General features: G+C 40.9%; 1 protein-coding gene across 1 annotated transcript in view; it reads left to right on the forward strand.

Moving 5' to 3' along the window:
• Positions 1 to 25,615, forward strand: part of bckdhb (branched chain keto acid dehydrogenase E1 subunit beta) — a 55,244-nt gene that overhangs the window by 4,541 nt on the left and 25,088 nt on the right. Inside the window, exons 3-8 of the mRNA XM_042424474.1 lie at positions 186 to 254; positions 3,560 to 3,693; positions 5,484 to 5,639; positions 8,677 to 8,785; positions 13,230 to 13,327; positions 14,429 to 14,539. Of these exons, the coding sequence (XP_042280408.1) occupies positions 186 to 254; positions 3,560 to 3,693; positions 5,484 to 5,639; positions 8,677 to 8,785; positions 13,230 to 13,327; positions 14,429 to 14,539 (677 nt within the window). The remainder of the gene's footprint in view (positions 1 to 185; positions 255 to 3,559; positions 3,694 to 5,483; positions 5,640 to 8,676; positions 8,786 to 13,229; positions 13,328 to 14,428; positions 14,540 to 25,615) is intronic.

Consider the following 25,615-nt stretch of genomic DNA (forward strand, 5'->3'; position numbering starts at 1 on the left):
AGTCCTAAAAGTAGGACAAAAATGAGTCACTTTTGTCACATTTATTGCCAGTAAGGGGTGATTTCCTACCCTGAGAAGATTGAAGGGGCTCTTGGCTGTCTCCTATCTCATGTTCTGATTTTCCATGAGGTATTTTTTTTTCCTGTGCACTTTTATCATTGACTGTTTTGTGTGTTTATCGGCAGTCATCTTTGGGGAGGACGTGGCCTTTGGTGGAGTATTCCGATGCACAGTGGGTCTGAGAGACAAATATGGTAAGGAGTTCATTCACCTTCTGATTTCCCCCCCATTCAAATGCCACTACTGCTGAGTCTGCTAAAAACCAGTCAGCAACCTGTTCTTCTGTCTGCTTTACATGATTTCGCCACTAGGTGACAGCAGAGCACTTTCAAGAAGCTCACCCACTTCTCTTGCAAGGTCATATTGCTGTTCACTGTTCACCTAGAGGACCAGAAGGATCCGTTTGCACTTATTTGTCCATTGTAGCAGGGTAGCCTCGCAAAGTCGATACAGTAAGGTGATATCGTATCACAGTGCTCATTATGGTTATATATATTACTTAAATTTGAAATACTACATTAAAACAATCCTATAGGTTGATCAGAAACATCCTCCTAAAGAGGATCTACCCAATAATGTAGTTACAGTAACACAGACAGACGTTTTGACACTCATAGCATTAAAACACAGGAGTAATAAATAACATAATTAGTGGTTATAATCTATTTATTGACTGTTATAGATCTTTTTCACAGCAGGCGTTTTAACATCTCAAGTCAGGAAAAGCACTGGTGCAATTAATAACATTATTGATCGCTGAATCCCATTTAGTTTCTCCAAATTGATGACCCTGACGGTTCAACAGCTCAGCTTCCTTTGACACTTGAATGGAACCGAGCCGTTATTAATGTTATCAGTTCCACCTGTGCTTTTCCTCCTGTGACAATTTGAAATTTCTGTTGTGAAAAAGGTCTATTGTGCATGCTGGCTCACAGGCATGGCTTACTGAGACAGTTAAATGTAAAAGAGCCATTGTTAATGTCATTAGTTAAACCTGTGATCCTAAAAATGTCGCCTCTGATTAAAAGCCCCTGCAAAAATCTCTTTGTGATGTTTTTTGCTTGTGTGAATGTGAGAAGAGAGATGTTTTCTAAATACTATTTGAGAGCCATTGAATAAGTTTGAAGTATAATAGCAAAGTGTTGCCTTATATGCTACAAATCTCTGTATGATTTGGGTCCTTGAAGGGTAAATCATCTCTAATTACATATAGCGTAAACTGATGTTGCTCTGTTTTCTGTGAGTTTAATCCTTTAAGTAGTTGTGGTTGCAGTTGTGTCACTTATAAATTCATTTGTGAAATTAGTGTATATGTCGGCTGACAGTCACAGTTCCTTAAAAACAAACTTAAGGAATCCCTATTGAAGATTTTTAAGAATTTCAGTAAGAAAAATTAATACTGACTGATAATTCATCATACTTTTTAAACTTTATTAAAAAATTCAAATACGACCTTAAATACCCAGTAATCCAGTATTGGTCACAGCATGTGTTTTTCATCATGTGAAATGAGGTCTTTTTCACAACAAAGATTTTGACTTTTCGCAGCAGGAGAATCACAGGTGTTACTAATATTCATCTATTCAAGTGTCCCAGTAAGTCACGACAGTGAGCCAGCATGCACAATACCAGAACTCAGAAACTAAAGTGGCTAAACGGAATTCAGCTGTCATTAATTTTATTGTTTCCACCTGTCCTTTCCTACTGTGACATGTCCAAATGTTCCCCCATTAAGAAAAAGGCCTATTGGGATGAAGCTCCTACTGCAGCTTGCTTTAAAGCTTGAACCCACAGAACCTGCATCTATAGTTTATTCAGTTTGTCATTTATGTATCTTCCCAGTGTTATTCAATAAGGATTTAGCCTCTAAAAGACCCTGATGACTCCATGTCAGGACAGAAATACCTAATGGGGGCTTTAGCATCATACAGATTTTAATGTAAAATAGGCTGTATGGATGTCCAATACCGGTGCTAAGCAGAATAACAGTTAGTGGTTAGAACTCATTTTCTCTAGGATCAACCCATTTGTGAGCCCTACTTTTTTCTCTCCAAACAGTATAAACAGCCCGCTGTCTCCTCTGTCCAGTCACAGTGGGTTTAATTGTTTTTCTTGTTTATAAAAGGAGTATAAAATAATTAGATGTGAGTTTCCAGTTTATTTTTTATTTGTGTGCGTGTGTTTTTTTTAATAGCGAGTAGTCTCAAATCAATCCTACAGTAGCCGGCTTTGCCTTTTGTTTTCATTGACGTCAGAAGTGTTGACCTTTTGGAGAGGGATCATTATTTTCCATCTCATCCTTGTGTACAGCGACGAGCGCAAAGCTGTTTTTATCCCTCTCACTACTGAAAGGGATGGTGCACACCTCTGCCACCCGCAGCCATTATACAGAACAGAGGTTAATGCGGGGCCGACACTATACGAATGGCTTTTTACGAGGCTGATGCATTCACCTCAGTGATCCAGCTCTCCCGCCGTGGGCTCGTGGCTACCTCTGAGTGCTGTTTCCCTGGAAAAAAAAAAAAAAATCCAACAAAAAAACAGTACACATTGACTCCACGCTCTGACTCGCTCTCACTGATGCGTTTAGCCTTTTTCACTGAAAGCAGCATCGGTGTCAGACAGCGAGTTACCCAGAAATATTTAAATTAGCATTTAAGACTCAGGCACAGACAGTCGACAGTAGGACACATTTCACAAACTACACAGTTATTTTAACATCACTTGATTGTATTTTCCTCATATTAGTTGATTTGTTGCTTTAATGACACACAGAAGCACGCACACATGTGTTATTTACTGTTTTTTTTCACATCAGCTGCGTGTTTGAGGTTGGCTTCAGTCTGAGAGGCAAAGCATTAAATTTTGATCACTTAATTGTTCATTCCTCTAAGGGTTTGTGGTGCTGCGGTTGCTAATTGAACTTTGAAAGCACAGAGCATGGTACACACAGGCAGAGTCACACTACTGAGACTCTCACTTCCCAGCAATCCAAAAAAAGACCGGATTGGCAAATATACAAAGATGAGAGCAAAAATAACATTCGCAATCCAAATATAGAGTCGGCACTCTTGTGGCTCTTTTTCAGATTATAGGGTGGAGAATGGAAATATTTTTTTTCTTCTGTTTTTACTCTATGGGGATTGTGTGCATCCCAGACTTGGTTAGCTACAGCTGAGGAAGAATCATCAGCTTGTCACCTCACTTATTTTAGGACTGCATGGCATTTAAGAGGAGTATTCTTTGAAGTCTCATTACTCAAATGTTTGGCGTTGGCCTTTCTCCGTTGTCAAAAAAAGACGTGCAGTTGCTCAGCCACTCTACAGATTTGATCAATGGTACCAAATAAATTATTACATGCAACGGGCCGTTCAACAATCCAAGCCTGTTTTTGTTTTTTTTCCAGAGTTAACTCCCTCACCCAATAGCCAGCTGGTGTCTTTATCCACCGCTTTATCCTCTTTTTCTGTCTTTTCTTCCTCTCTTCTACTGTCTCCAGGTAAGGACAGAGTCTTCAACACTCCCCTTTGCGAGCAGGGGATTGTGGGATTTGGTATTGGTGTAGCTGTTGCTGGTGCTACAGCCATTGCTGAGATCCAGTTTGCTGACTACATCTATCCTGCTTTTGACCAGGTAAGACACACTACCTTGCTCAGTGACATACTGTTGCAGGCTAACTCAGTGTCAGCGCAAGACAAGAGCTTAAAATTAGGGTAGTGACAAGAAGTCCCGACATATTTTTACCACTTTACAAAGTAACGCATGGAATTCTCTTTCAAACAAAAACTAAAGCAGAAATATAGACGTAATATAGACGTTTTTATTGACAAAAATCATTACATTTTGTTCTCAAAAGGAAGTAGAAGGAAGGAAAAAAAACAACATGCATAGATTTTTTTTTTCCATTTTACCCAATTAGTAATTTTTGTCAGTACTAAGCCAAAGGATATCTCACCATCATTATTTTTAAATATAGTACAAATCACATGCCAAATGATGGTATATCTGAGTGGTTTCACTTACCCTGAAAATAAAAAATGAATGGCTAGCTAAGACACAGTGACTATGCCTTTAGCCTGAGGTTTTAGCTTTTAGATTACAGACATCTCCCACAGAAAAATTCTGTGGGAGATGTCTGTAATCTAAAGGCTTATTATGCATGAACCTAGCAACTACAGTTTGAAGGTCACTTTGCTGCTTCCTCATTCTGAGTCGATATACTTTGCACAAACGCAGAGCATAGAGCTGGAATATACTTGTTGCACCGGCCTGGTGTGAGCATACTCTGTTTCACTTTAGCAGGGCTTTGGACGAAGTGCAACCAAGATATCATTTTTGTTGCACACAAACAAAGACCTATCACTGAATAAAAGTCTAACAATCAGTCTAACAATAGTGGTCATGATTTTGTAATAACAATTTGGTTTGCTTCCATGTGACACCTCCACAACTACAAACACAATAATCCATGCTAACGTATGAAGAAGTACATCTGTGTAGAGACTTCTGAGCAACATATAAAATTGAATATCTTCAAAAACAAAAACATATAGCAGAGAATAAAGAACGGAAAAAAAAAAACAGTCTGGCACTCACTCGCTTCTCCACGTCTACATGCTCTCCTGAGAAAGATTAATGTGGCATTAACAGGCTGAGCAGGACAGTGGGCTGCACTTCTGTTTGACCATGCATACATGTTGACACTAGTGTCATTCTGTGTGCTCTCGCCCTCCACAAGATAAATGTGTGTCCCTGCTATGTCAAGGAAACATAAAAATAGAGCCTGATACTGGAGACACTTTCTAACAGGCTCCTGTTGCAATGCAGAGTAACAGTAGATATTTGGTGTCAGGCCTTGAGTGGGCTCCCTCTGTCTCCTTCTGTGCTCTCGCTTAAAACAATCCAGCAGTCCAAACTGACCTCAGAGAGACATAAAACGTTGAATTAACAGTCCACCTGAGTTTCAAGGAAGAAAACTTGGGACACCTTTTTGGAGGAAGCCCAGTATCACAAACAGTAGAAGTAAGTAAAATAAATCAGACATTTGAGGTGATTCTGCTCGTTAAAAATAAAGCAGGGTTTCAATAGCTTTAAGAGAAATAGCAGAGGAAATGGGTCTGCACATAATGCCAAGATCTGGTGTCCACCAGTGTGGTCTTGATTCATAAAAAATAAATAAATGTTATCTTTTTTTCCCAGTGAGTTTCTTCTAAATCATTTCTCTCAACAAATAAAAATGACACTGTCATACATTCATTGTAACCTCATTTTTTTCATTACAATGTTTTAATTGTCTTTTTTACATATAAAAACTTGCTGCTCTCACTGCTGCAACAACCCAGGTGTGGCATTAGGATGATTAAAGGTTCATCTTGTTGTTTCATCTTGTTTTATTAACCTGAATTATTCTGGTCTTTTTCCAGATAGTCAATGAAGCAGCTAAGTACCGCTATCGCTCTGGCAACTTGTTTGACTGTGGGAACCTCACCATCCGAGCTCCGTGGGGGTGTGTTGGCCACGGATCACTTTACCACTCTCAAAGCCCCGAGGCCTTCTTCGCCCACTGCCCCGGCATCAAGGTTAACTGTGCACTTCATTACACATGCTGACTTGTATTTCTTTCCTTTTATATTTGTTTCTGTTGTTTCGCAATTATGAAATGTCACATCTTGCCCCAGAACATGTCAGAACATGAAGGCGTACAGACTGCTGAGCCGATTACACTTATGAAGTGCAGTGCAAATTTACAGTCATTAGTTACAGTATATTCATGCTAATACCGTATCAGAATCAGTCCCAGGCCTTGTTGAGGAGCCCGGCTGAAGATGGGAAGAAACTGTTCATGTGGTGTGAAGTTTTGGTCTTGACAGACCTCAGCCTCTTGCCGGAAGGGAGCGTTTCAAAAAGTTTATGTCTGGGGTGGGAGGGGTCGCCTCAGCATCCTGAAGGTGTGCAGGTCCTGGAGGGACGGCAGATTGCATCTGATCACCTTTTCGGCACAGCAGATGATACGCTGCAGTCTGCTTTTGTCCTTGGCAGTGGCAGCAGCACAACAGATGGTGATAGAGGAGGTGAGGATGGACTCAATGGTGGCGGTGTGGAAGTGCACCGTCATTGCCTTTGGCTGGTTGAATTTTTCAGCCGCTGCAGGAAGTACATCCTCTGCTGAGCCTTCTTGGTGAGGCCGCTGATGTTGCGCTCCCACTTGAGGTCCTGGCTGATGATGGTTCCCAGGAAGCGGGAGGACTCCACAGGGTGATGGGGGCAGGTTGGGCTGTGTTCCCTCTGAAATCCACAACCATCGCCACAGTCTTTTGACAGCTTTTTTCCACACTAAGTCACCAGATGGTCAGTCTCCCCCTTGTAGGCGGTCTCATCCCCACCAGACATGAGCCAAATGAGGGTGGTGTCATTTGTTAACTCCAGGAGCTTGAAGAACTGATGACCGGAGGTACAGCTGTTGGTGTACAGGGAGAAGAAAAGTGGAGAAAGGGCGCAGCCTTGAGGGGAGCCCGTGCTGATGGTCCAGGATTCAGAGACATGTTTCCCCAGTTTTATGTGCTGCATCCTGTCAGACAGGATGTCAGTGATCCATCTGCAGGTCAAGTCGGGCACGTGCAGCTGCGAGAGCTTGTCCTGCAGCAGAGCTGGGATGACAGTATTGAAGGCGGATCTAAAATCCACAAACAGAATCCTGGCGTAGGTTCCTGCGGTGTCCAGATGTTGGAGGATGAAGTGGAGGGCCATGTTTGCAGTGCCGTCCACAGACCTGTTGGCTCTCTAGGCGAACTCTGAGGGGTCTAGGAGTGGGTCCATGATGGATTTGAGGTGGGACAGTACAAGGCACTCAAAAGACTTCATTACCACAGAGGTTATGGCAAAGGGGTGGTAGTCATTGAGACCTGTAGGCATTCAATTATTGGGGACGGGGATAATGGTAGAGGTCTTGAAGCAGGCTGGTACGTGGTTTGTCTCCAGTGAGGTGTTAAAAATGTCAGTGAATACCGGAGACAACAGGTCAGCACAATGCTTAAGGGTGGAGGGAGAGAGAGACAATATAACTATAATACTGAAAGGAGAGGGAGAACGAAGAAGAAATAAGGGAAGAAGAAAAGCATACAATGTGAGAAATGGGTACAAAAATTACAAATGTTTATGTAAGTAGGCTTTCAACAAGTACAGACATGTAAAGAATGTGTGCGAGATGACAAACCTAAGTTACTCCATGCCTTCCAGTATGACCAAAAAAAACCCCAAAAGCATCAAAAAGTGTTTTAAATGAATTGTAATGGTTTTATTCAATCAAAGGTTTGGCTGCACCTTAATATTTAATCAATTATATTTTTTAAAAAGGCCCAAAGTGAATTTTTAAGAAGCTTTTTTTCCCCCTGCAGCATTCTCCATAAAACAGTGCAGGATCAATATTGGATCAACAAAAGTCTGGATATACTTGTACTCAAAGCGTCCTAAACTTTCTGTACCAACCGTCTGAGAAGCATAGCATGTGTTTGTAGACCGGTGAATGTGTTCCAATCTGGAGAAATTTAAACCACAGCAGCAAGTGAAAATTGTTTTCTAAGGCACCGATAGTGATCTGCACATTACAATAGTGATCCCCACGCCAACATTTAAATTTATTAGTATCCACCACTGCTAATCCTCTATTGACTGTGGAGTTGGTTAAACGGGAACCAATGATCAAACCACCATGTAATTTTGCCTGAAATGACTCCCAAGATATGTAATGCTCTGTATCTGAAAAAACCTCATAATTTCTCTGTTCATTGACTGACAGTGCTGTGACTTTGTTCTGTTGCCCATAATCCCCTCCAGACTCCTCACCCTGCCACATAGAAATGTGCTAAACATGTGCTTAATCCAATGTTAGAGGGAAAATAAATCTTTACTGCTTACAGAGGGATGACCCAGAGTTCAGTATACTTTGAATGATAATGTCACTTAGATGGAATGAACAGCATGTGCGCAGAGTCAACAAGTCCATTTCAAAGTGTCAGTTGTAACATCCTTCCATGTCTTTCTTCCTGAGTATGAATACATATATCATCATTACCGAAGCTTCTTATTCACCGCAGACTGGAAATGACTGTATAGTTTACAGCTACAGTTGATCCATTTTGTGTAACCATTGCTGAGAGCAATAAACATGTTGTCTCTCTGCAAAGGTCAGGCTGATAAATGTTAATCTCTGTGCATACTATCAGCACATTTTGCTCCATCTGGCGGTCAGTCCCACCACACTGCCTGACAGGCTTGGTTCGCCTGTGGTCCAGTGTTGTCATGATACCCAAGTTTTGACCTAAATACCATTCACAATTACAATGCCAGAGAGAGGAAGAGACAAGAACTGCAGTATGAGTAATCCATTGATATGGAGAGGTTATAGTTACTTTTGCAGGTTTTATGTCAGTCATTCTGTAAATGAAACTTTCTCTGATATTACAATCCATCCTCTTGGAGAGGACAAGTGAAAATATTAAACAATGGTGAAAATGAACTTGGAATTGGAGGTTTATCAACAGTATTGAGTTAGTAGTGAAAGTTCAGCTGCTTTGGCAACATTACTGGGCTTAATGAAGTGTGTGTTGTGTTCCTTAGGTTGTAATACCTCGTGGTCCAGTACAGGCCAAGGGGCTACTCCTCTCCTGCATCGCTGACAAGAACCCGTGCATTTTCTTTGAACCCAAGATCCTTTACAGAGCAGCAGGTAAGCTGGATCGTATGTAAATGTACCGTAAATCTGAAGTCGACAGGAAACTAAATGCTTGTTAGATTTCTTCATTTGTCCCAAGCTACCTCCAGCATCCTGCCTCACCGGCCCTCTCTCTCTGTTTGCATGGTTTCCTTATTGAAAGCAAATATTCTACCTTTTAGAGGTGTGGGGCAAGACAAACAAACAATATGCCTGACTGCAAACAATGTGAGTGAGATCAGCAGGATCATGAGCATGAAGCTGACCGTCTAAATGGGCTGTGAAGTGTTGACAGCGCCGGGCTGAATCCTCTCTCTCTCCCTCCCCTCCCTGTGGGGAGGGAACATTGGTGTTCAGGCTAGCACGGATAAACATCAGTCCAGCATGACTTTGGTTGGACTGCTGTGCAGAAAGGTGTCCAGCAAAGTCTTTATCAAGTCTAAACACTCGTTGGCAGCTCTTGAAAAACACTTGGCTACATGACAATAATTTGATATGTTTGAGTGGGACTGTGTTGGAGATTTAAAGATGTAGTTTGAGGTCATTATAGTAATGAAAGTCAGAACTGGAACAGATTGGTACTACCAGCCTCAAAGCGAAGCCTTTTCCTCCTTGATAAGAGCCAGATGAGATTGTAAAATATTACAGCCGGCTACTGAGACTGTTTCAGTTATGGCACTAGGTTAGTGATAATTGTCCAAAACATTTCTGATGTTGCAGTGTGCGCCTGATATTGAAACCTCTTATCCGCTGAAAGGGAGTGAGTCCATTCATCACATCTCTCACACAGTTTCTTCAGTTTTTAATTAAAGAGCAACAAAATGTTTTTTTAACCTTCATACCTACATATGCTACTAATGATGATGAAAAAAGTTTTACAGAAACAGTAACGTCTTGCCTGTTTCCACTGAGATGTGTTGAAACACAAAGTGTAGATATGCACATTATATATAATAAAGATATTTAATACATACTTTATTCCATTATTATTGATTTCTTTAATACCACACAGCTGTGGTCTAATAAAAAAAACAGTCTGTCAAAGCTGTGTAGGATTCAGTGTCTGAGCACATGATTTGATATGATAATGAAATATAAGCATGATGTCTTAGGCTGTATTCAGATCAAATCAGGCGTTGCGGTGCACCGCTGCAGGGTTCAGCAGAGGTGTGGGGGGGGGGGGGGGGGGGGCATGTTTGTGCTCTAAAAGGTAACCACTGTGAAACAATCAGAAAATAACATTTTATTGATCTGATTCACTAACTTTCTCGCTACCACTGCCCACTCTCTTCATTCACTCCCCAACTCGCTCGACCACCTCTCTCTCTCTCTCTCTCTCTCTCTCTCTCTCTCTCTCTCTCTCTCTCTCTCTCTCTCTCTCTCTCTCTCTCTCTCTCTCTCTCTCTCTCTCTCTCTCTCTCTCTCTCTCTCTCTCTCTCTCTCTCTCTCTCTCTCTCTCTCTCTCTCTCTCTCTCTCTCTCTCATCATCAAAGCCAGATTTTACTTTTAACATTATCAAATGAAGAGAACTGTCCTCCCCCTCTTCCTAGTAATGTCAGTGCGCTTCTCCAGAAATTGACTCTGGATCAACTTCCTGGCAACAGGCCCTCGCTGCAGCCAAAATGCCTGTAGCCTAAATGCACTAAGCCCATTCAAATGAACGGGAGGACTGACGTTTTTTGCCGCACAGCTGATTTAGTTGGAATACGGTCTTACATTGACGGGGCAGCCAAGAGCAGGTGATTGAATTCTCCTTGGCAGTGTTTTTGTTTGCATTGTTGCTCGGTTCGTTTGGATCTTTGGTTTATAAGCCTCTTGGGGAGCAATGAGATAGCACATCAACGATACGCTTCATGTAACCACCATGTTCTATCATGCAGCTATTCCTGCTGAGGACTGATGCCAAATATAATACATATATTCAAAGTCCTCTTAATTACATGACATAACATTAATATCGCAACATGTTTGTGAGACGATATACTTACTCGCCAAAAATATCTGTAGATAAGGAAGATAAGATAGATAAGAACCACAAGCACATAACAAACTAAAGGCCAGGAGCTCAGTAAAACACTTCCCGCAAAAGTCAAATATTTGGCTTAAACTGGCAACACAGAGTTGACTTGGAAAATTCTGATGTGGATACAACTCTAACTTTAGATGAGAATGTGGACGCTCGAGAACCCATCATAATCTGCTGGTTTAACTGTCACAATTTAACGTTAACAAGAAAGAGTTAAATACCTGTATATGATAAAATACACAACAAAATATGAACAACCATAAAAAAGAACTTAAAACAATACATTTTAAAGGTCACGTTTACTTACCGGTCACGTTTCAGGAATTATTTTTGATTTCATAATGCGGCGGAGTGAGCCAGCACTCGTGTCAGATACACATGCCTCTAATGATCTCTGCTCGGATTATGAAGTCATGTTTTTAATCGCAACGGCCAAGTCGATTTTATTTGTATAGCCCAATATCACAAATCACAAATCACAAATTTGCCTTAGGGGGCTTAACTGTCTGTACAACAATACAACATCCTTTGTCCTTAGACCCTCGTTTCAAATAAGGAAAAAACTCCCTAAAAAACCTTTTTAATAGGGGAAAAAATGGAAGAAACCTCAAGAAGAGCAACAGAGGAGGATCCCTTTCCCAGGATGGACAGATGTGCAATAGATGTGTGTACAGAATACAACACAAATTACAGAATACAGCGTTGAACAGGATAACAAAATTATAATGGATTTATAATATATTTATGAAGAAGTTGAGGACACCAAGCAGCTTCCAGGTGCAGCCAGAACAGAATAGGACCTGAGCCACACGACCTCCATCACCATGGAGACCTGAGAGGAGGACAGACTACACATGCACACAGGGTAGACTCACATCACACCATTCACATACGAGGGAGAAGATACAAGAAAAGAGAGAAGGATAAAGACGTCATTCAGAGAGAGATAGAGAGAGAGAGAGAGAGCGAGACAAGATGTGAGGCTGGACTCCTGCAGGATGGGGAACCAGATCCAAAAACTCAGGAAATGGCACCGACAGCCAGGGAAGCAGAGCGGTTCCTGGATGGGTGCTGGTCCAGCAAGAGATGCCTGAGAGAAAAGAGGAGAAAATAGGGAGAGAGAGGGAGAGAAGAGAGAGAGAGAGAGGGGCACACAGCTCGGAGGCTCATGTGCGGTCTTCCTTTTTTTTCAGAGGAGGATTAAAACCACACATCTGTCTCATCAAGGCCATACTGTTTTGTAGGGCCTGAGATTCCACTTATTAAACCATAACCTAGTTTTCATAATTCAATTTTAACATTCTGCAAAATGCTATTATTCCACTGAAACGCTCTATTTTCTGTCTTCTCTGCAAGCCCAAACCAGGAGTTGCATATGATTTTCCCGAGCTATTTCTGTTGTTTTAACATAGTGAGCCGTCAAGATGTGAAATTTTTCTTTCCTTTATAGCCTCTCGAAGGCTTGAAAGGATCATGGAAGTCATTCAGGGTTTCCAGAAAGGTCTCAAACCCCATTTCTCTGCAGAGTATAATTACTGTGACTAATTGTAATTTTGAGTTCATGCGTTGCCATGTAGGAATGCTTTTAGCAGTTCAGTTCCCCCTAAAATGCACTCACACTTCAAGATCCTTGCCTCTACAGCCAAAGCAATAGTTGTGAACAAGATTCAAAAACAATTAAAATACTACATTTTATGACTGTATGTTGTGTCTGCGCAGTATAAATATTTTAATAAGCTTCATGCTTGTGATGGCAGTTTGAGTTTATGATAAGTTTTTTTTTTTTTTTTTTTTGCTTTGTAATTATTTCCATGAGCATGCTGAAGTCTTCCAAGACATTATTAACTATTATTCAAACCATATACTTACATGCACTTTGTCTTGGACCCTAGTTCAAAGAGAGCCTGGCTGCGAGGCTCCCCCTTTTGGACTAATGTCCTATTTCTGTGGCCCCTTTTCCGATTGGTATCCCATCCCACCAGTGTTTTGTTGTCAAGATTAATCAAGTTTATGAGCTTGTAGCTGGCGAAAGTTATCATTAGATCATGCATTATATTGTGCTGATAAAAGCACTTTGTCTCTGGTGAGAGATGAAGTTCTGGAAAAAGCATGAAGAAGCATTTGAAATGGGCCAGATAAAATGTTCTTCAGCAGGAATTTCTGTTTCTTGATGGTTTGTCATTTCACCAGTTTTTCAACTACTCTATTATTTCGAGGTACGGTCAGTTTGGGTTCGTAGTATTTTGCATGGCAACCACAGGGAACATAGTGAATTGATTAATGAATGCGTTCAGAACCGACCCCTGTTTATTTTGAGTGTGAGCTTGCATGTAATGTGTTTTCATGTAAGCGCATCGCAGCACTGATGGAATATTAATCTGTTATTTATGTGTGTGTGTGTGTGTGTGTGTGTGTGTGTGTGTGTTTCCTCAGTGGAGCAGGTTCCCGTGGAGCACTACACCATCCCCCTCTCGCAGGCCGAGGTCCTGCAGGAAGGAAGTGATGTCACTATGGTTGCCTGGGGGACGCAGGTAGGTAGCGCATCAGTGACAGTGGGTAACCTAAGCAGTTTAAAGTTGTCATCTATCTGTGGATCATTTTCCATGGTCACAGGAAGAAAAAAAAAAGAAGTCGAGCCTCATCAACACTAAATGATGTTTGAAGCCACAGAGGCAAACAGCGGATTAACTTTAAATCTATCACAACCCCCCTCTGTCCCGGCAGGATCTCTCAGCTGGCAGTCTGAGACTATATCTGCCCAGACATCTCCACAACATCATGGCTGTTCTTGGCTCTCCACGTGTTAACAGTACATGTCTGCTGCACATTTTTCCATTGTTGCCTTTCTTTTCAACCGAAAGATTTTATTTTCTGCAGCTTGGGATCAAGGTGCCTGTAACTCACCAGGAGTCAGGCCCGAGATTGATTGTACCCAGCCACTTAAACAGGCTTATCCAGGCCGTAATGTACCTGCAGCACGGGAGGGGGGTTGGAGGGCATACAAGGAAAACGTCTCCGTCAAAGCCAGCATTATTGTTGAAGGGTGAACAGGGAAGAAAGAGGATCCGGTAAAGTAGTGGAAACCGTGGTTCTCCTTTTTTGAAATGCCACTCTTTATTTCCCACCTCATTACTCCCCTCATCTGTCAGGACTCAGCAGATGAGAGCAAAGAAAACAACTTAGAGAGTGGCGTGAAAGACCTCACAGCCCCTAGTCTATTTTATCTGTGGAAATACTTTCACGGCAGCATCATTCCAAAATAAATGCTTAGTGTTATTGAGCTAATTTGTTAGACTGAGGCCATCGCCTGTATCTGTCAAACTGGTTTAAGTACTGACAACTCTTCCAACTGTGATGATTCAGATTTATCACAGCATTTTTTTTTATTTGGAAGCAGCCAATTATGCCTGCCAGTAAACATGAGCTCTGTGAACGCAAGTACTTTATTACTGAAATGATAAATTAATGGGGCTAACTTGCTGCCCATGTTTTGATGTTGAAATGACTGTTTTCAGCTTTCTGTTTATTAGACACTGAGTTATGAAACACTATGCTTTAGCAGAACGAAGGAAAAATATAAACTGTTTATCTTTTTCTGCATTATCTCATTAGACTTTTCTTCTCGCACTCAGATCCATGTGATGAGGGAGGTTGCCAACATGGCTCAAGAGAAACTCGGAGTGTCCTGCGAGGTCATCGATCTACAGACCATCCTGCCCTGGGATATTGAAACTATTTGCAAGGTGACACAGACACACACATATATCACAGCATCCTGAGCAAAAACCGTGTCTCAAAGATGACATAAATCTGAACATGAAGGAAACACTCTATACTCTCATTCTCTACTGAGTTTGATTTATATTTTGTTTGTCATGTACATGCACACGAGTGGCATGATACATATTCCCACGAATGGTTTCACACCATTTCACTTAGAGATATGTGGCAGTAATGCCCCATGAAATGCAGCAATGCATCAACAAAGGTAGTAAAGAAGTCTGTTAGACAGTGGATGGATGTAAACAATGTAGCCTACAAATTTTTAGGAAAATTCACCTTTGAAAATGTTTATAATACAACGTGCATTTTGGTGAGTAACACTGGAGACAACTCCACATGGCACATTTTTAACAAAATTCCATAAATATAGTTTTGTATCATTGCCTGTTCTATATATCTAGTGACAGTTTTCATCTTTGGTCACAGACTGTTTAGCCATGTTCTGCATTCCCAAGTGATTACACTCATGTAGATCATTTAGATCATCATTTGGTATAAATACTGTTGCTATTGAAGAGCTGTTCAATAGAATCATCTTCTTCCTGTAGATGTGTATGTTGTGGTGGAGACAATGGACCTCATGCAAGAATCGTGCGAACAGATTCATTCTTAAGATGCACAATGATGACTGATTAAGAACATTTGTGGCATTCATCCATTTTCTCATACTTAGAATTTTCTCTTAGTTACAAATGAAGTTAATGAGCGGTCCAGACCTGTCATACATGTCATAAATAGATCATCTCTGCATTTCTTCACTGCGGAGACTTACAATGACAGCATTTAACTTCATGTCAAAGCATTCTCTCTTTATTTCTACCACAGTGCAGAGCTGCTCTGATGACATGTCACCTAGATTCATATTTTCTAATTGTTTCGGGTCTCCTACCACTGACACTCCTAAATTTGTTATGTGTTAATTCGTGTGTGTCTTCTGATTTCTGAAAGCAGGACTTGAAGTTGCGCAGTGTTTTTACTCAGTTCTTTGTGAATGAAGCTCACCCACAAACGGAGCAGAACATGGAGCCTTATATGGCAATTTTAGGGGCGTGGATTATGCTAATTATCACATCTCACAAAGGCACACCTCCTTATGAACAGATGACATTCATCAGGCTGAAACAAGCGATTTATGACAAGTTCAGGCAGTTAAGAGAGTTTGTTGAATCCCACATAGGATTTTCTTATTTTCCTCTTATTGCTTTGCGCAAGAACAAAATATAAGAGAAAAATAAGAAAACATTCATGCATTAGGCCCAATGTTCCTCTGGACAGTGTGGTTCTCTTAGCTTGATAAACAGGATTCCTTCCACAGCTGGTAAGATTTGCCTACTAGTTTGTGTTGTCTCTGCCTTCTGCAGCACTGTGGCACTAAGCAAAACAAAATATTTTTGTTTTGGAGGGCTTTGAGAAAGGAGTTTGCTTTCCAGTGGGTATTCTGTTTACTTTGAAATAGTTGCATAGAAAGGGTTTTTTTTTCCCTGGTCACCAGAAGCGAGTGTCAGTAGACTAAACCACCAGGATACCAGCCACACAAAGTCTGATGTTTTTGAAAAGCTGTTTGGAAATAAAAACCAAGGTGTGTGCGTAAAGGTGGACCTCAAGGAGCTTCACAGACGGAGATGAATCATGCATCTCTCCAGTCTTACTTTTTAAATAGCCTCTGAATATATCATATGCTGTCTGCCTGTGTCAACACGTCTGTTTTTTTTTTTGCAGACAATCACCAGATACGTTTTAACTGGCCATATTTATCGTCCAATTTTCATGCTCCTCTGATGAAAACATACGACTTTGTCAGTTGAGCATCATGCTGCTCCTGCTGCCAAGCAAATCTTATAACCAACAGTTAAAGCTCAGGATGAAATTGTGGTAGGAGGGTAGTAATTTAATAGGGAGTCAATTGGAACTGATGGCAGAGACTGTAGTATCGCGCTGGTGCTGAAGGACTTGCAACTTGAAGTGCGCAGTAGTCAGTTACAGACTGTTTGTTCAAAGAAGGGACTTCTCAAGTGATTGTGGTAGTTTTTTTTTGTTTTTTTTTTTTGAAGCGCTGCCCCATTAAAACAAGTGCCATGAAATTGAATAGTGTGTTTATGGGCTTCTTAGTGGGCCTAATGCCAGTCCTGCCACCTCGGGCCTGTCAACAACATCTCTCCTTGTCATTGCCTCCAACCAAACGCTCACTTAAATGTTGATTTCAAATGCATAAACCAATTTCCCCACAACCCCCAAACACATACACTCACTCACTAACACACAGATCGTGTTCCGCATTTCATTTTTGGCAGTTAAGTCACTCACTGTTGCATTACTCTGATACACTAGTATCCCTAGAGTGTGTGTTTTTTCTCTGCCTCTCCATTGAGACCCTTTTTTTTTCTGATGTGCTCTGCTGGCTGAGCTCAGAAAAAAGCCTTTAATCAAGCTATTATCAAATCTCAGTGAAGGCACAATTAATTCCAGGCTAAATCATGATTATTATCACCCAGACTAATGCATAGGAATACACATTAAAGGCTTTTATTTTAACTTTTCATTAATCTGAAGCGCATCAGCAAATATCCAGATGGGCATTAGTCAGAGTGAAAACAATGTAAGTCTATGACTGTAGTAATGTTATATAAGACTCATCAATACAAAAGGTGGTGGAGCACAAAGTATATAAATACAAATCTTGTTCTGTTCATTCGATGCATAAAAGGTGTTGAAGGTACAACAGCGAGATAACCTTTGCTTGTCCAACGGTAGACATGACTGCCGTTGTTTATTTCCATTGCTAGGTATGAGCTTTGCCTTTGTTGATGCCACTTCTTTAGAACTGAACCAAACGAACATGCTTGGTTACAGATGCATTTTGTCTCGCATAAGGAGGGGTTATTTTTGTGTTCTCTGTGTTGACATTCAGCTTATTTTCCGTATGATTTGATTGAGTGCAGTCAGTCTCTTTGAAGCAGTGTTATTTAGCTTCACGGAAATATTATCGAGCTGACTGTGTTTGTCATCAAAGGAAAAGTATGTTGATAAGTATCATTATCAGATCACCAAAAAAAAAAAAAAGGTTTTTTCCAAGCTGCCAGAAATTAGTCTCACTCAGAATCAATAGGACAGCAAAATGAGCAAAATACTCCCCAAAGGTTACTGCTGACTTCTCTGCAGCAATGAAGAGAATAGACATGCGTACAATAATGAGAAACACGTCCCTTCGTGTCCTCAATAACCCTGCACAGTGGTGCCCTAACTACTGGGTGCTGCACAGCTGCTTTGGGCTGGCATTACATCTGGATGGTTCTGTGGCTGCAGCTCTGCTGATTCTCTGACATTAAGAGTTTCATCACACAGGAACCCACCCACACAGACCTTGTTTAAACAGGATATCTATATACAGCACCATTTTAAGGCTGCAACTAAGGATTATTTTCATTATTGATGAATCTATCAGGGTTTTTTTTTTGTTCAGCCCAAGAAATGCCAGAAAATAGTGAAAAATGTGCAAAGAGCCTGAGGTGATGTTTTTAAATTTCCTGTTTTGTCGGACCAACAGTTAAAATCCGATGCTGTTCAATTCACAATAATGTATAAAACAAATAAAAGCAGAAATCCTCACAGAAGCAGGAAAAGCACATGTTTAGCACTTTCCCTCAGTAAATTACTGAAACGATTAAGCAATTACCAGAATTGGTGATTCTGTCCATTGACTGATCAGTTAATAGACTAATTGCTTCAGCTCTAAACTGTTTACATTTTATGATTTTTTTTCTCAAGTTCTTGGATGTGTAGTTGTTCCTCATGAGCGACGCCTTCACCCATAATTGATGATACTTTTAAATATCATTGCTTAATTACGAGGCACGATGTGGTGTAAAAAAAAAAAAAACCACACACACAGTAGTTGAACACTGACATGTTTTTTGAAGCAGTAAATAAATGGTTAAGAGCTGGCGGAGTCTTTTGTGAAAGGTGTCATCTCCTGATAAATGGATTTTTGGGACCAGCACTATTCTTAGCTTCAGAGAGGGAGTAGCCAAGACATTGTGTCAACTTCTTAATTCAAAAGATTGTACACCTGGTGTCCAGCTTTTCCGGCATGCTCACATCTCTCTAAAGCTGTCCTTTTGTACTGCTTATTAACTCGCCGTCAGTTGCAGTGAGTGTGCAGACAGTGAGATAGGCCGCAGACACACATCCGGCTGCTGGCAGCCAATTAAAATTTTTCATGTCCTATGAGTCACATTTACCTTGTGTATCCTTCGGTCAGAGATGTGTGTACATGTGCATGTGTAGTGTGGCGAGCTGATTTATATGTACCCCGTGTGTTGTTTTTGAGTGTGGATGTGTAAAATACATGACGAATTATGTGTCTTTCAGCATGAGAGATCATTAAGGCAGTGCTTTGGAGGAACATGCCATCTTTCTGTTTCCTGAGGGATCCATTCTGGCAGACACCAGCTATACTTGGATCTAAATATATTCAACCCTCATGTTGACAAAGGGAATCATGGGCAGAAATTTCTGTAAAAGTACAGAAAAAGTGAGTGTATTTTATTTTGACCCGCTGTCTAGAGCGGTCCAGTAAATGTAATAGTCGTTCTTTAAGGGATAAACAAAATGGTTGGTTTACCTCTGCCAGACCCATGGCTCAGATGATATGCTGTGGAAAGTCTCCCTTGGTCAAAGTACGTGTGGAGATTTGGTTGTGTAAAGACTCTCATGTTGGGAGCACACTTTTTATTGTCACTCATATGCCAGTTCAGCCAACATTTCTGTCAGTTCTTACATGGGTCTAGGTTTGTTTGACTTGGCTTGGAGTTAGCCTGTCAGCAGAATTAAAAAAATAAAAAATAAAAAAATCTCTGCACACATTATTGTATTAGTCCATCGTTAGTGATTCAGCCTCACTCTCAGGTTTTCCAGACTCCAGATCCGGCCAACGAAGAATCAGAGAGGCTAGCCAGGGCCGCTCTGTAATACAGTCATTGGTTCTTTAACCATGATTGGAGACGGCACTTCCCACCGCACCACACAGAGGTCCTGTTGGGCAACAGCTCATGCACCCGGAGTACCTCATGGACCTTCGCAACTGACTGCTCTGTCCACCATCAGGCACATCTGCCATTCCAAACAGGCCTGTCCAAGACAAACCTGTCTGCTGATTTGGCCAAAATGAAGTGTCATTATTAAGCCCCACAGAAAGGCTCCGAAATCATTGTGTGCTTGTCACAAATGAAAAGCCTCAAGAAAAAGTCATGTCAAATTATGCATTTTGTATTTTACCAGAGGCCTGTGCAGGAATTGGATTTTTTACGCCCCTTATCCCTCCCGATCTGTGCTTTACAGTACTGAAAGCACGCTGTAAACACTGCATTTGTGCATTATTGTATACCAACCTTAGAGTAGAGTTAAGCATGCACTTTTCTTCCTTTTTGCTCCGAATGATTGTTTCGATGAGTCAACTTTACATCACTGATACTTTTACTAAAAGTAACTGCACATGTTGCAGCTGGCCAAGAGGCTGTCACTGTAAGGAGTGGTAATATCTTGTGGGAAAAGCTGTTTTCATAACCTGTGTTATGTTGTTATCTCTTAGTTACTCAATGAGCACACAGCTCGCTCTGTCATTTTTCTGCCTGTCTCCCTTTATCTCTTTCGCCTTCCCGACTCTCTCAGTGTTATTGGAATCATCGCACAGAATAATTTCTTTCTTTTCAACCACGATGAGTATGGGCATGTCCTTTCGGCAAGTCGGTGCTAGCCTTCCAGTTTGCAAGTCCCGTCTGCTCCTATAAAAGACCTAATGTGATACTGCATTCAAAATCTGTCAAACACTCACCCCCTGTAAGGGTGAAAGTGTATGTAAAAAGGTTGTAGTTTCCTCTATCATCAACAAACTTGCAGCTTGAATTCTTATCAGCTTGGATTCATATCAGTTACAGCAATTTCCAATGGCAATGAATCATCGCAGCTGAAAAAAGGATCAAAACATTGATTTCAAAACTCAAAATCACAAATCAAGTCACTCCTGCAGCATAACCCACTGCTTTGCTGTATACCTGTAGGCTTTGTACTGTATATGGCCTTGTTTAGCAAGCATGCATCTCTTCCAGGGAGGAGTCTGGAAGAGCTACTGTGTTGACTTTTTTTGAGGTATCTAGACCTTTCTGCAGCCTTTCTGAAAATATTTAATGCATACATGATGGGTTAAAAATGTAAATTTCATGCATTAAAATTGTTGTATAATTGGATCTGTTTTCAATTACATAGCATCAGTGACTACAGTGAGTGGTCCCCTATGCAGTGAACAGAGTGAAAGCACAGACCGCCTCTATGTTAGGAACACCGTGGCTGTGGGACTTGAGCAATGACCATGTGCTCTGCAAATACAGACGGCAGTTCTACAAAGACGGTACATTCAATAACTCAGACTGATCTAAAGCATAATATTATCCATTGTGTTAATAGGATAATAGAATAATATATTACTTTGGATGAATTAGGGAGGCATTGTGCAAACCTGTGAGGATTACGATGTGTCAAAGCAAGTGCTTGTCATGAAATTGTTTGGTATTGGGACATCTTGATTTGCTGAACCAGTTACAGTGTGTGAATATTTAGTGTTTGGCTCAGTGCAGATTTTGATACTGTCAGGACAAGAGATGCCTGTAGGTGCCTGTGTGTGCCTGGTAACAGTTTACTCCATCTCATTGTCTTCTCTTAAATGTGTGTAAACTTTCTCCCACAATGGATGTGCCTCTTGGCCTGCACTCCAGCTGAATTCTCTGTGACTGCAGCGCTGTCTGGATCTTAGCCCTCCTAGTGATGCAACCGATTTGGCTGAACCTGTTCAACCCTCAAAACACATGCAGGAGGAGTCACTTAAGGACTTGCAGTGCACAAGTGCAGCAATATCTCATGTCTTACAGCATATAAATTAAGCCCCGTCCGAGTCGCAAACAAAGGCAGAGCGTAATGGATGCCTGACAGAGGAAGACGAGATGTAGGGGGGGGGGTGCTTAAGCAGGAATGTGCAGCAGCATCTGTTCTGTGGCACTGTGATTCTTGGAAGTGATGCAGGTTGCAATGTCTGCGTGTTCTGAGTACTCCGGAGTCTGTTGACTCACTGTACAGATAAGACCTTCTTATCACGGCTCTACTCACCCCTCACTCTCTCATAATGGTTTCAAGCTGTAATGTGTGTCCTGAGCCAGACGGCAGGTAAATACAGTGTATGGAAGCAGCCGGGAGTCAGGCAGGACACTGTATGCTCACAGTATGTTTGTTTGTTATGCGTTGAGGTGGAAAAAGACATGAGCGCAAATGGACTCAGGGAGCCACCAGCCATTTTCTGCTCAATGTCACGTTCGCTATGTTGTTCTCGTCTTGACGGCTGTGGTTGCCATTGTTTTTAATAATACCTACCATAATTATATGGGGTGAATAAACTGTCATTTGAAGTAGCCTATAAAGAGACTTTAGAATAGCTGTGGACGAGTGACTGATGGAAAATATTCCAAAATTGCTACCACACGTTAATATGGAACATAATCATTAAAAAGATGATACTTAAATAATATTTAATTTCCTGTATTAATGTAAAACTAATCCTGGCTTCCTCTGATGGAAACTACTTTCTGATAATGAATAAAAACAGATTGAGGCAGTTTCTTTGCTTTAAACCATAACTTTAATATTCATGATTTATAAAGCAGTCTGGCTGTTGCCTTCAGCAGGAAAACAGTGAAACCAAACAAGCAATATCGATGCACTGATTTTTTACCCCCAATCCAACTCATCCCAACCAACTGTCATCTGAAAATGTTTTGGAAAATTTGATCTAATATCATAATATTGGAATGTTCAGATTATTGCATTTAAGTGAGCTTTCAATTTGATGATCAGCTTTCCTTGTGGCAGGAATCTGCCAGGGATTTTTCCGTTTCCCCAATTTTGACACAGGATTGTTCTGCCACATCTGGCAGTAACATTTTTAATAACTCTATAATAAACATCAAGGCCTTTGCCCAGTTCACAAGAGACCCTGAGCTCAGTTGCAGAGAAATTATGATGATGTCAGCTTGTTAACGATTCTACAACTCGCAGTCTTTATTTTTTTGTCAGGTGGTCAATGGAAAAAATAGACGGATTTTTAAAAAAAAAACATTTTTATTGTTAAGAAGCCAGAGAAAAGTGACAAATTTATATTTTACAAGGACTGGACACATTCCCTATCCCACCACACTTTAAAATACTAGCCTCATTATTCTTGTGTTTCAGCTAAAGTCTTGTTCAGTTATTAAAATGTGTGGAGCCCGCCCAACAAAACCAGGTTTTTGAGCGGCCACATGGAAATTTGTTGAAGCAAGTCTGCTGGCAAACGCCGTTTTTGAGAGTGCTCACTTGATCCTAATTTGTCTGTTGCATGTGAACATGCTTGCAGCCTGAACGTGGCACGGCAGGTTTAATTCATGTTGTCACTGAAGCGGTGACGCTGAAACCCTACCTTGAAACGTGTTCACTGATTGTACTGCACATTCCCCTCCTCAGTTTAAGATGATGGAAACATCTCACTTCAAACGAAGCCAAAAGAAAACATAATCTGAACCTGGCAGCATTACCGTTCATTTGAAGTAATTTGAATTGGGTTCGTTCCAACAGCACCCGGTGCTTCCTTTGAGCCTTGCATTTCCACGAAAGCCAACTCAAGAACTTTGAGTGGAAATGATGGCCCATCCTTTTTATTTTATTTCCCAATTTGAATGTTGAGCCTTGAGCTTGTCATCATAATAATGTAGAGCTGCACATTACAGCTACCAACAGGTGGCCTCCAGATGATGGTCCCGGACCTGCCTGTTTCTTCCGACCAGTGTTATTAACAAGAAAGGCTTGTTTCCACTGTATTTTAGACCAGTGTTATTCAAATAAGAGCAAGGCAACAGGAAAAATATCTGGACGGTAGTACTGTCACATACGGCAGAGTAAACGAGCTTCAGTTAAATTGTTACCATATGGGTTTCTGATACCTCTTAATTTTTTTTTTTCTCGCAATAATTGATGAGAATGTTTGCTTGTAAAGATTTGTCTTGCTTTAGTATTTTAATGTTTCGTCTTAAGTCATAATACAAGGAATGGCAATTGACGTAACTAAGCCATTTTTACTTTTGATTTTTATTCATCATCTTGCCAAACGTAAGAGTCATAGATTATGTGTTTCTGTTTTTTAAACTGCTGTAGCGCAAAATAAATGCAAAAATAAATGGTCTATTAGAACTCTACTTCTATGTTTCTGAAATTCTGCGGCAGTTGCCAGCGGGGATGTGGAAAGATTGTGGTGTCTCACTGCTAATTTGAAAAAATAGAAAGTATGATTTGGTTTAAAAAGGAAAGCCACAAATATGTGCTCGTATTTGTGTTTTAGAATAAAAATAAACACAAAAGTAAGATTACAAATTGATCTGAAGTCGATCTTAGCCTAAATGTCTAGTATACCAATTGACAAAATTGCAGAAAATGAAGCAACTATTAAGCCAGCTAAAAAGCTTTTGACACGCCAAGTAATAGGATGAATGCAAATTTGACCCACTGAATCTACTGGGGAATAAAATAGGAGACAAAGCTAAAACATTGACAATTTCAGAATTCCTGAATAAATCATTTCAACAATCTTCACTTTTATCTTAAATGTGATGTAAATAAACATCACATTTAAGAGCGTTTGTGGCCACAGACATTTGATCATTTGTCATGCCAATTTATTCTTATTTTATGCACTTTGCAGTCATGTGGCTCCTCTGATACCTCTTATGGCATAGCTATATAGTGTCAATCATAATTGAGAGGAAAATGTACTGTGTGTACTAAGTTTTAGTAGAAATTTGTAATTAAATTAAGAGATGGGGAGAAGGGAGGAGAAAAAAGAAGAGAGTAAAGTAGTGTCATAAGCTTTAATCATTCACAAATGTGCGTGCCTGGGAATTCATGACACCCATTGGTAATTGGCCTTAATAACTTCACATCTAACAACTGGTCTCAAAGTGTGCTATTAACGTGTCAAATGTTTGCAAATCCAACAAATGAGAATTCCACATAGAGAATATTATTAATCTGTAGGATGTTTGGAATGTGCAGGGAAATGATTTTTGAAAAGATGGGAACCCCTGCTATGTGCCAGAGGATTGTTCCCAGGAAAAACATACCAGACACTGTGTGTTTAGAACAGCAGATGTCAAACCTTTGATGAACTGTCTGTACATTCAGTCAGCGTTGTATCAATATGTGAGAGATTCCAAAATGGATTTTATATAAATGAAAATGTCAGGAAATATTACTTTGAGCGCAGATAGTTTGTATTCACATCTGGATTCATTGTAGTTTGGTGTCCTTGCTCGGGTGATTCCCTGGCAGATCTGACACCCAGCATGGCAGCGAGCTGACTACCTTTATCTGAATCTGTGGTCTGGAGCCTGGCCAGGGAAGGGGCAGGCAGCCTGCTAGCGATTAGCACGCAGACGGACTGGGATCATGCCTGTGTTTCCCTTTCAGTCGAGGGGTCTCAGCCAGTATGTGCTCACTGGCCCACCACAACACTCCTAATATCTTTGGCCCGTTGTCACACACACTGGAAACAATCAAAGTAGAAGAAAATGGCATAGGAAGAAAGTGGCCAGAGGTTTGGGCCCCACTCCCTGCATTCTTATTATTGTAGCCCACGTCTGTAATTACAATGTTAACACTGTGCGCTGTGGACCGAACTAGCAGGACTTTGTGGAGAGAAAGAAAGAAAGAAAACATGTGGGGCAGGAGAGAGCTGGATAGAGATTGGAGTCGGGGGGGGGGGGGGGGGGGGATTTAAGGGGAGGGGGGATGGTCATACTTGCCTTTTGGACTGTGTGTGTGTCATAACTTTTGTCATGTGTCGCGCTGCAGCAGTGTTTCGGTGGTTATATAAGTGGAAAATTACTCATGGTTGTTTTTCGGTGATGGATCCAGAATCCTCTTTTGGTGTCGCTGGTGAAGTATGGCGTAATGCAACACCAGGAAAA

Source organism: Thunnus maccoyii, chromosome 10 (assembly GCF_910596095.1).
Source record: "Thunnus maccoyii chromosome 10, fThuMac1.1, whole genome shotgun sequence".
NCBI lineage: Eukaryota > Metazoa > Chordata > Actinopteri > Scombriformes > Scombridae > Thunnus > Thunnus maccoyii.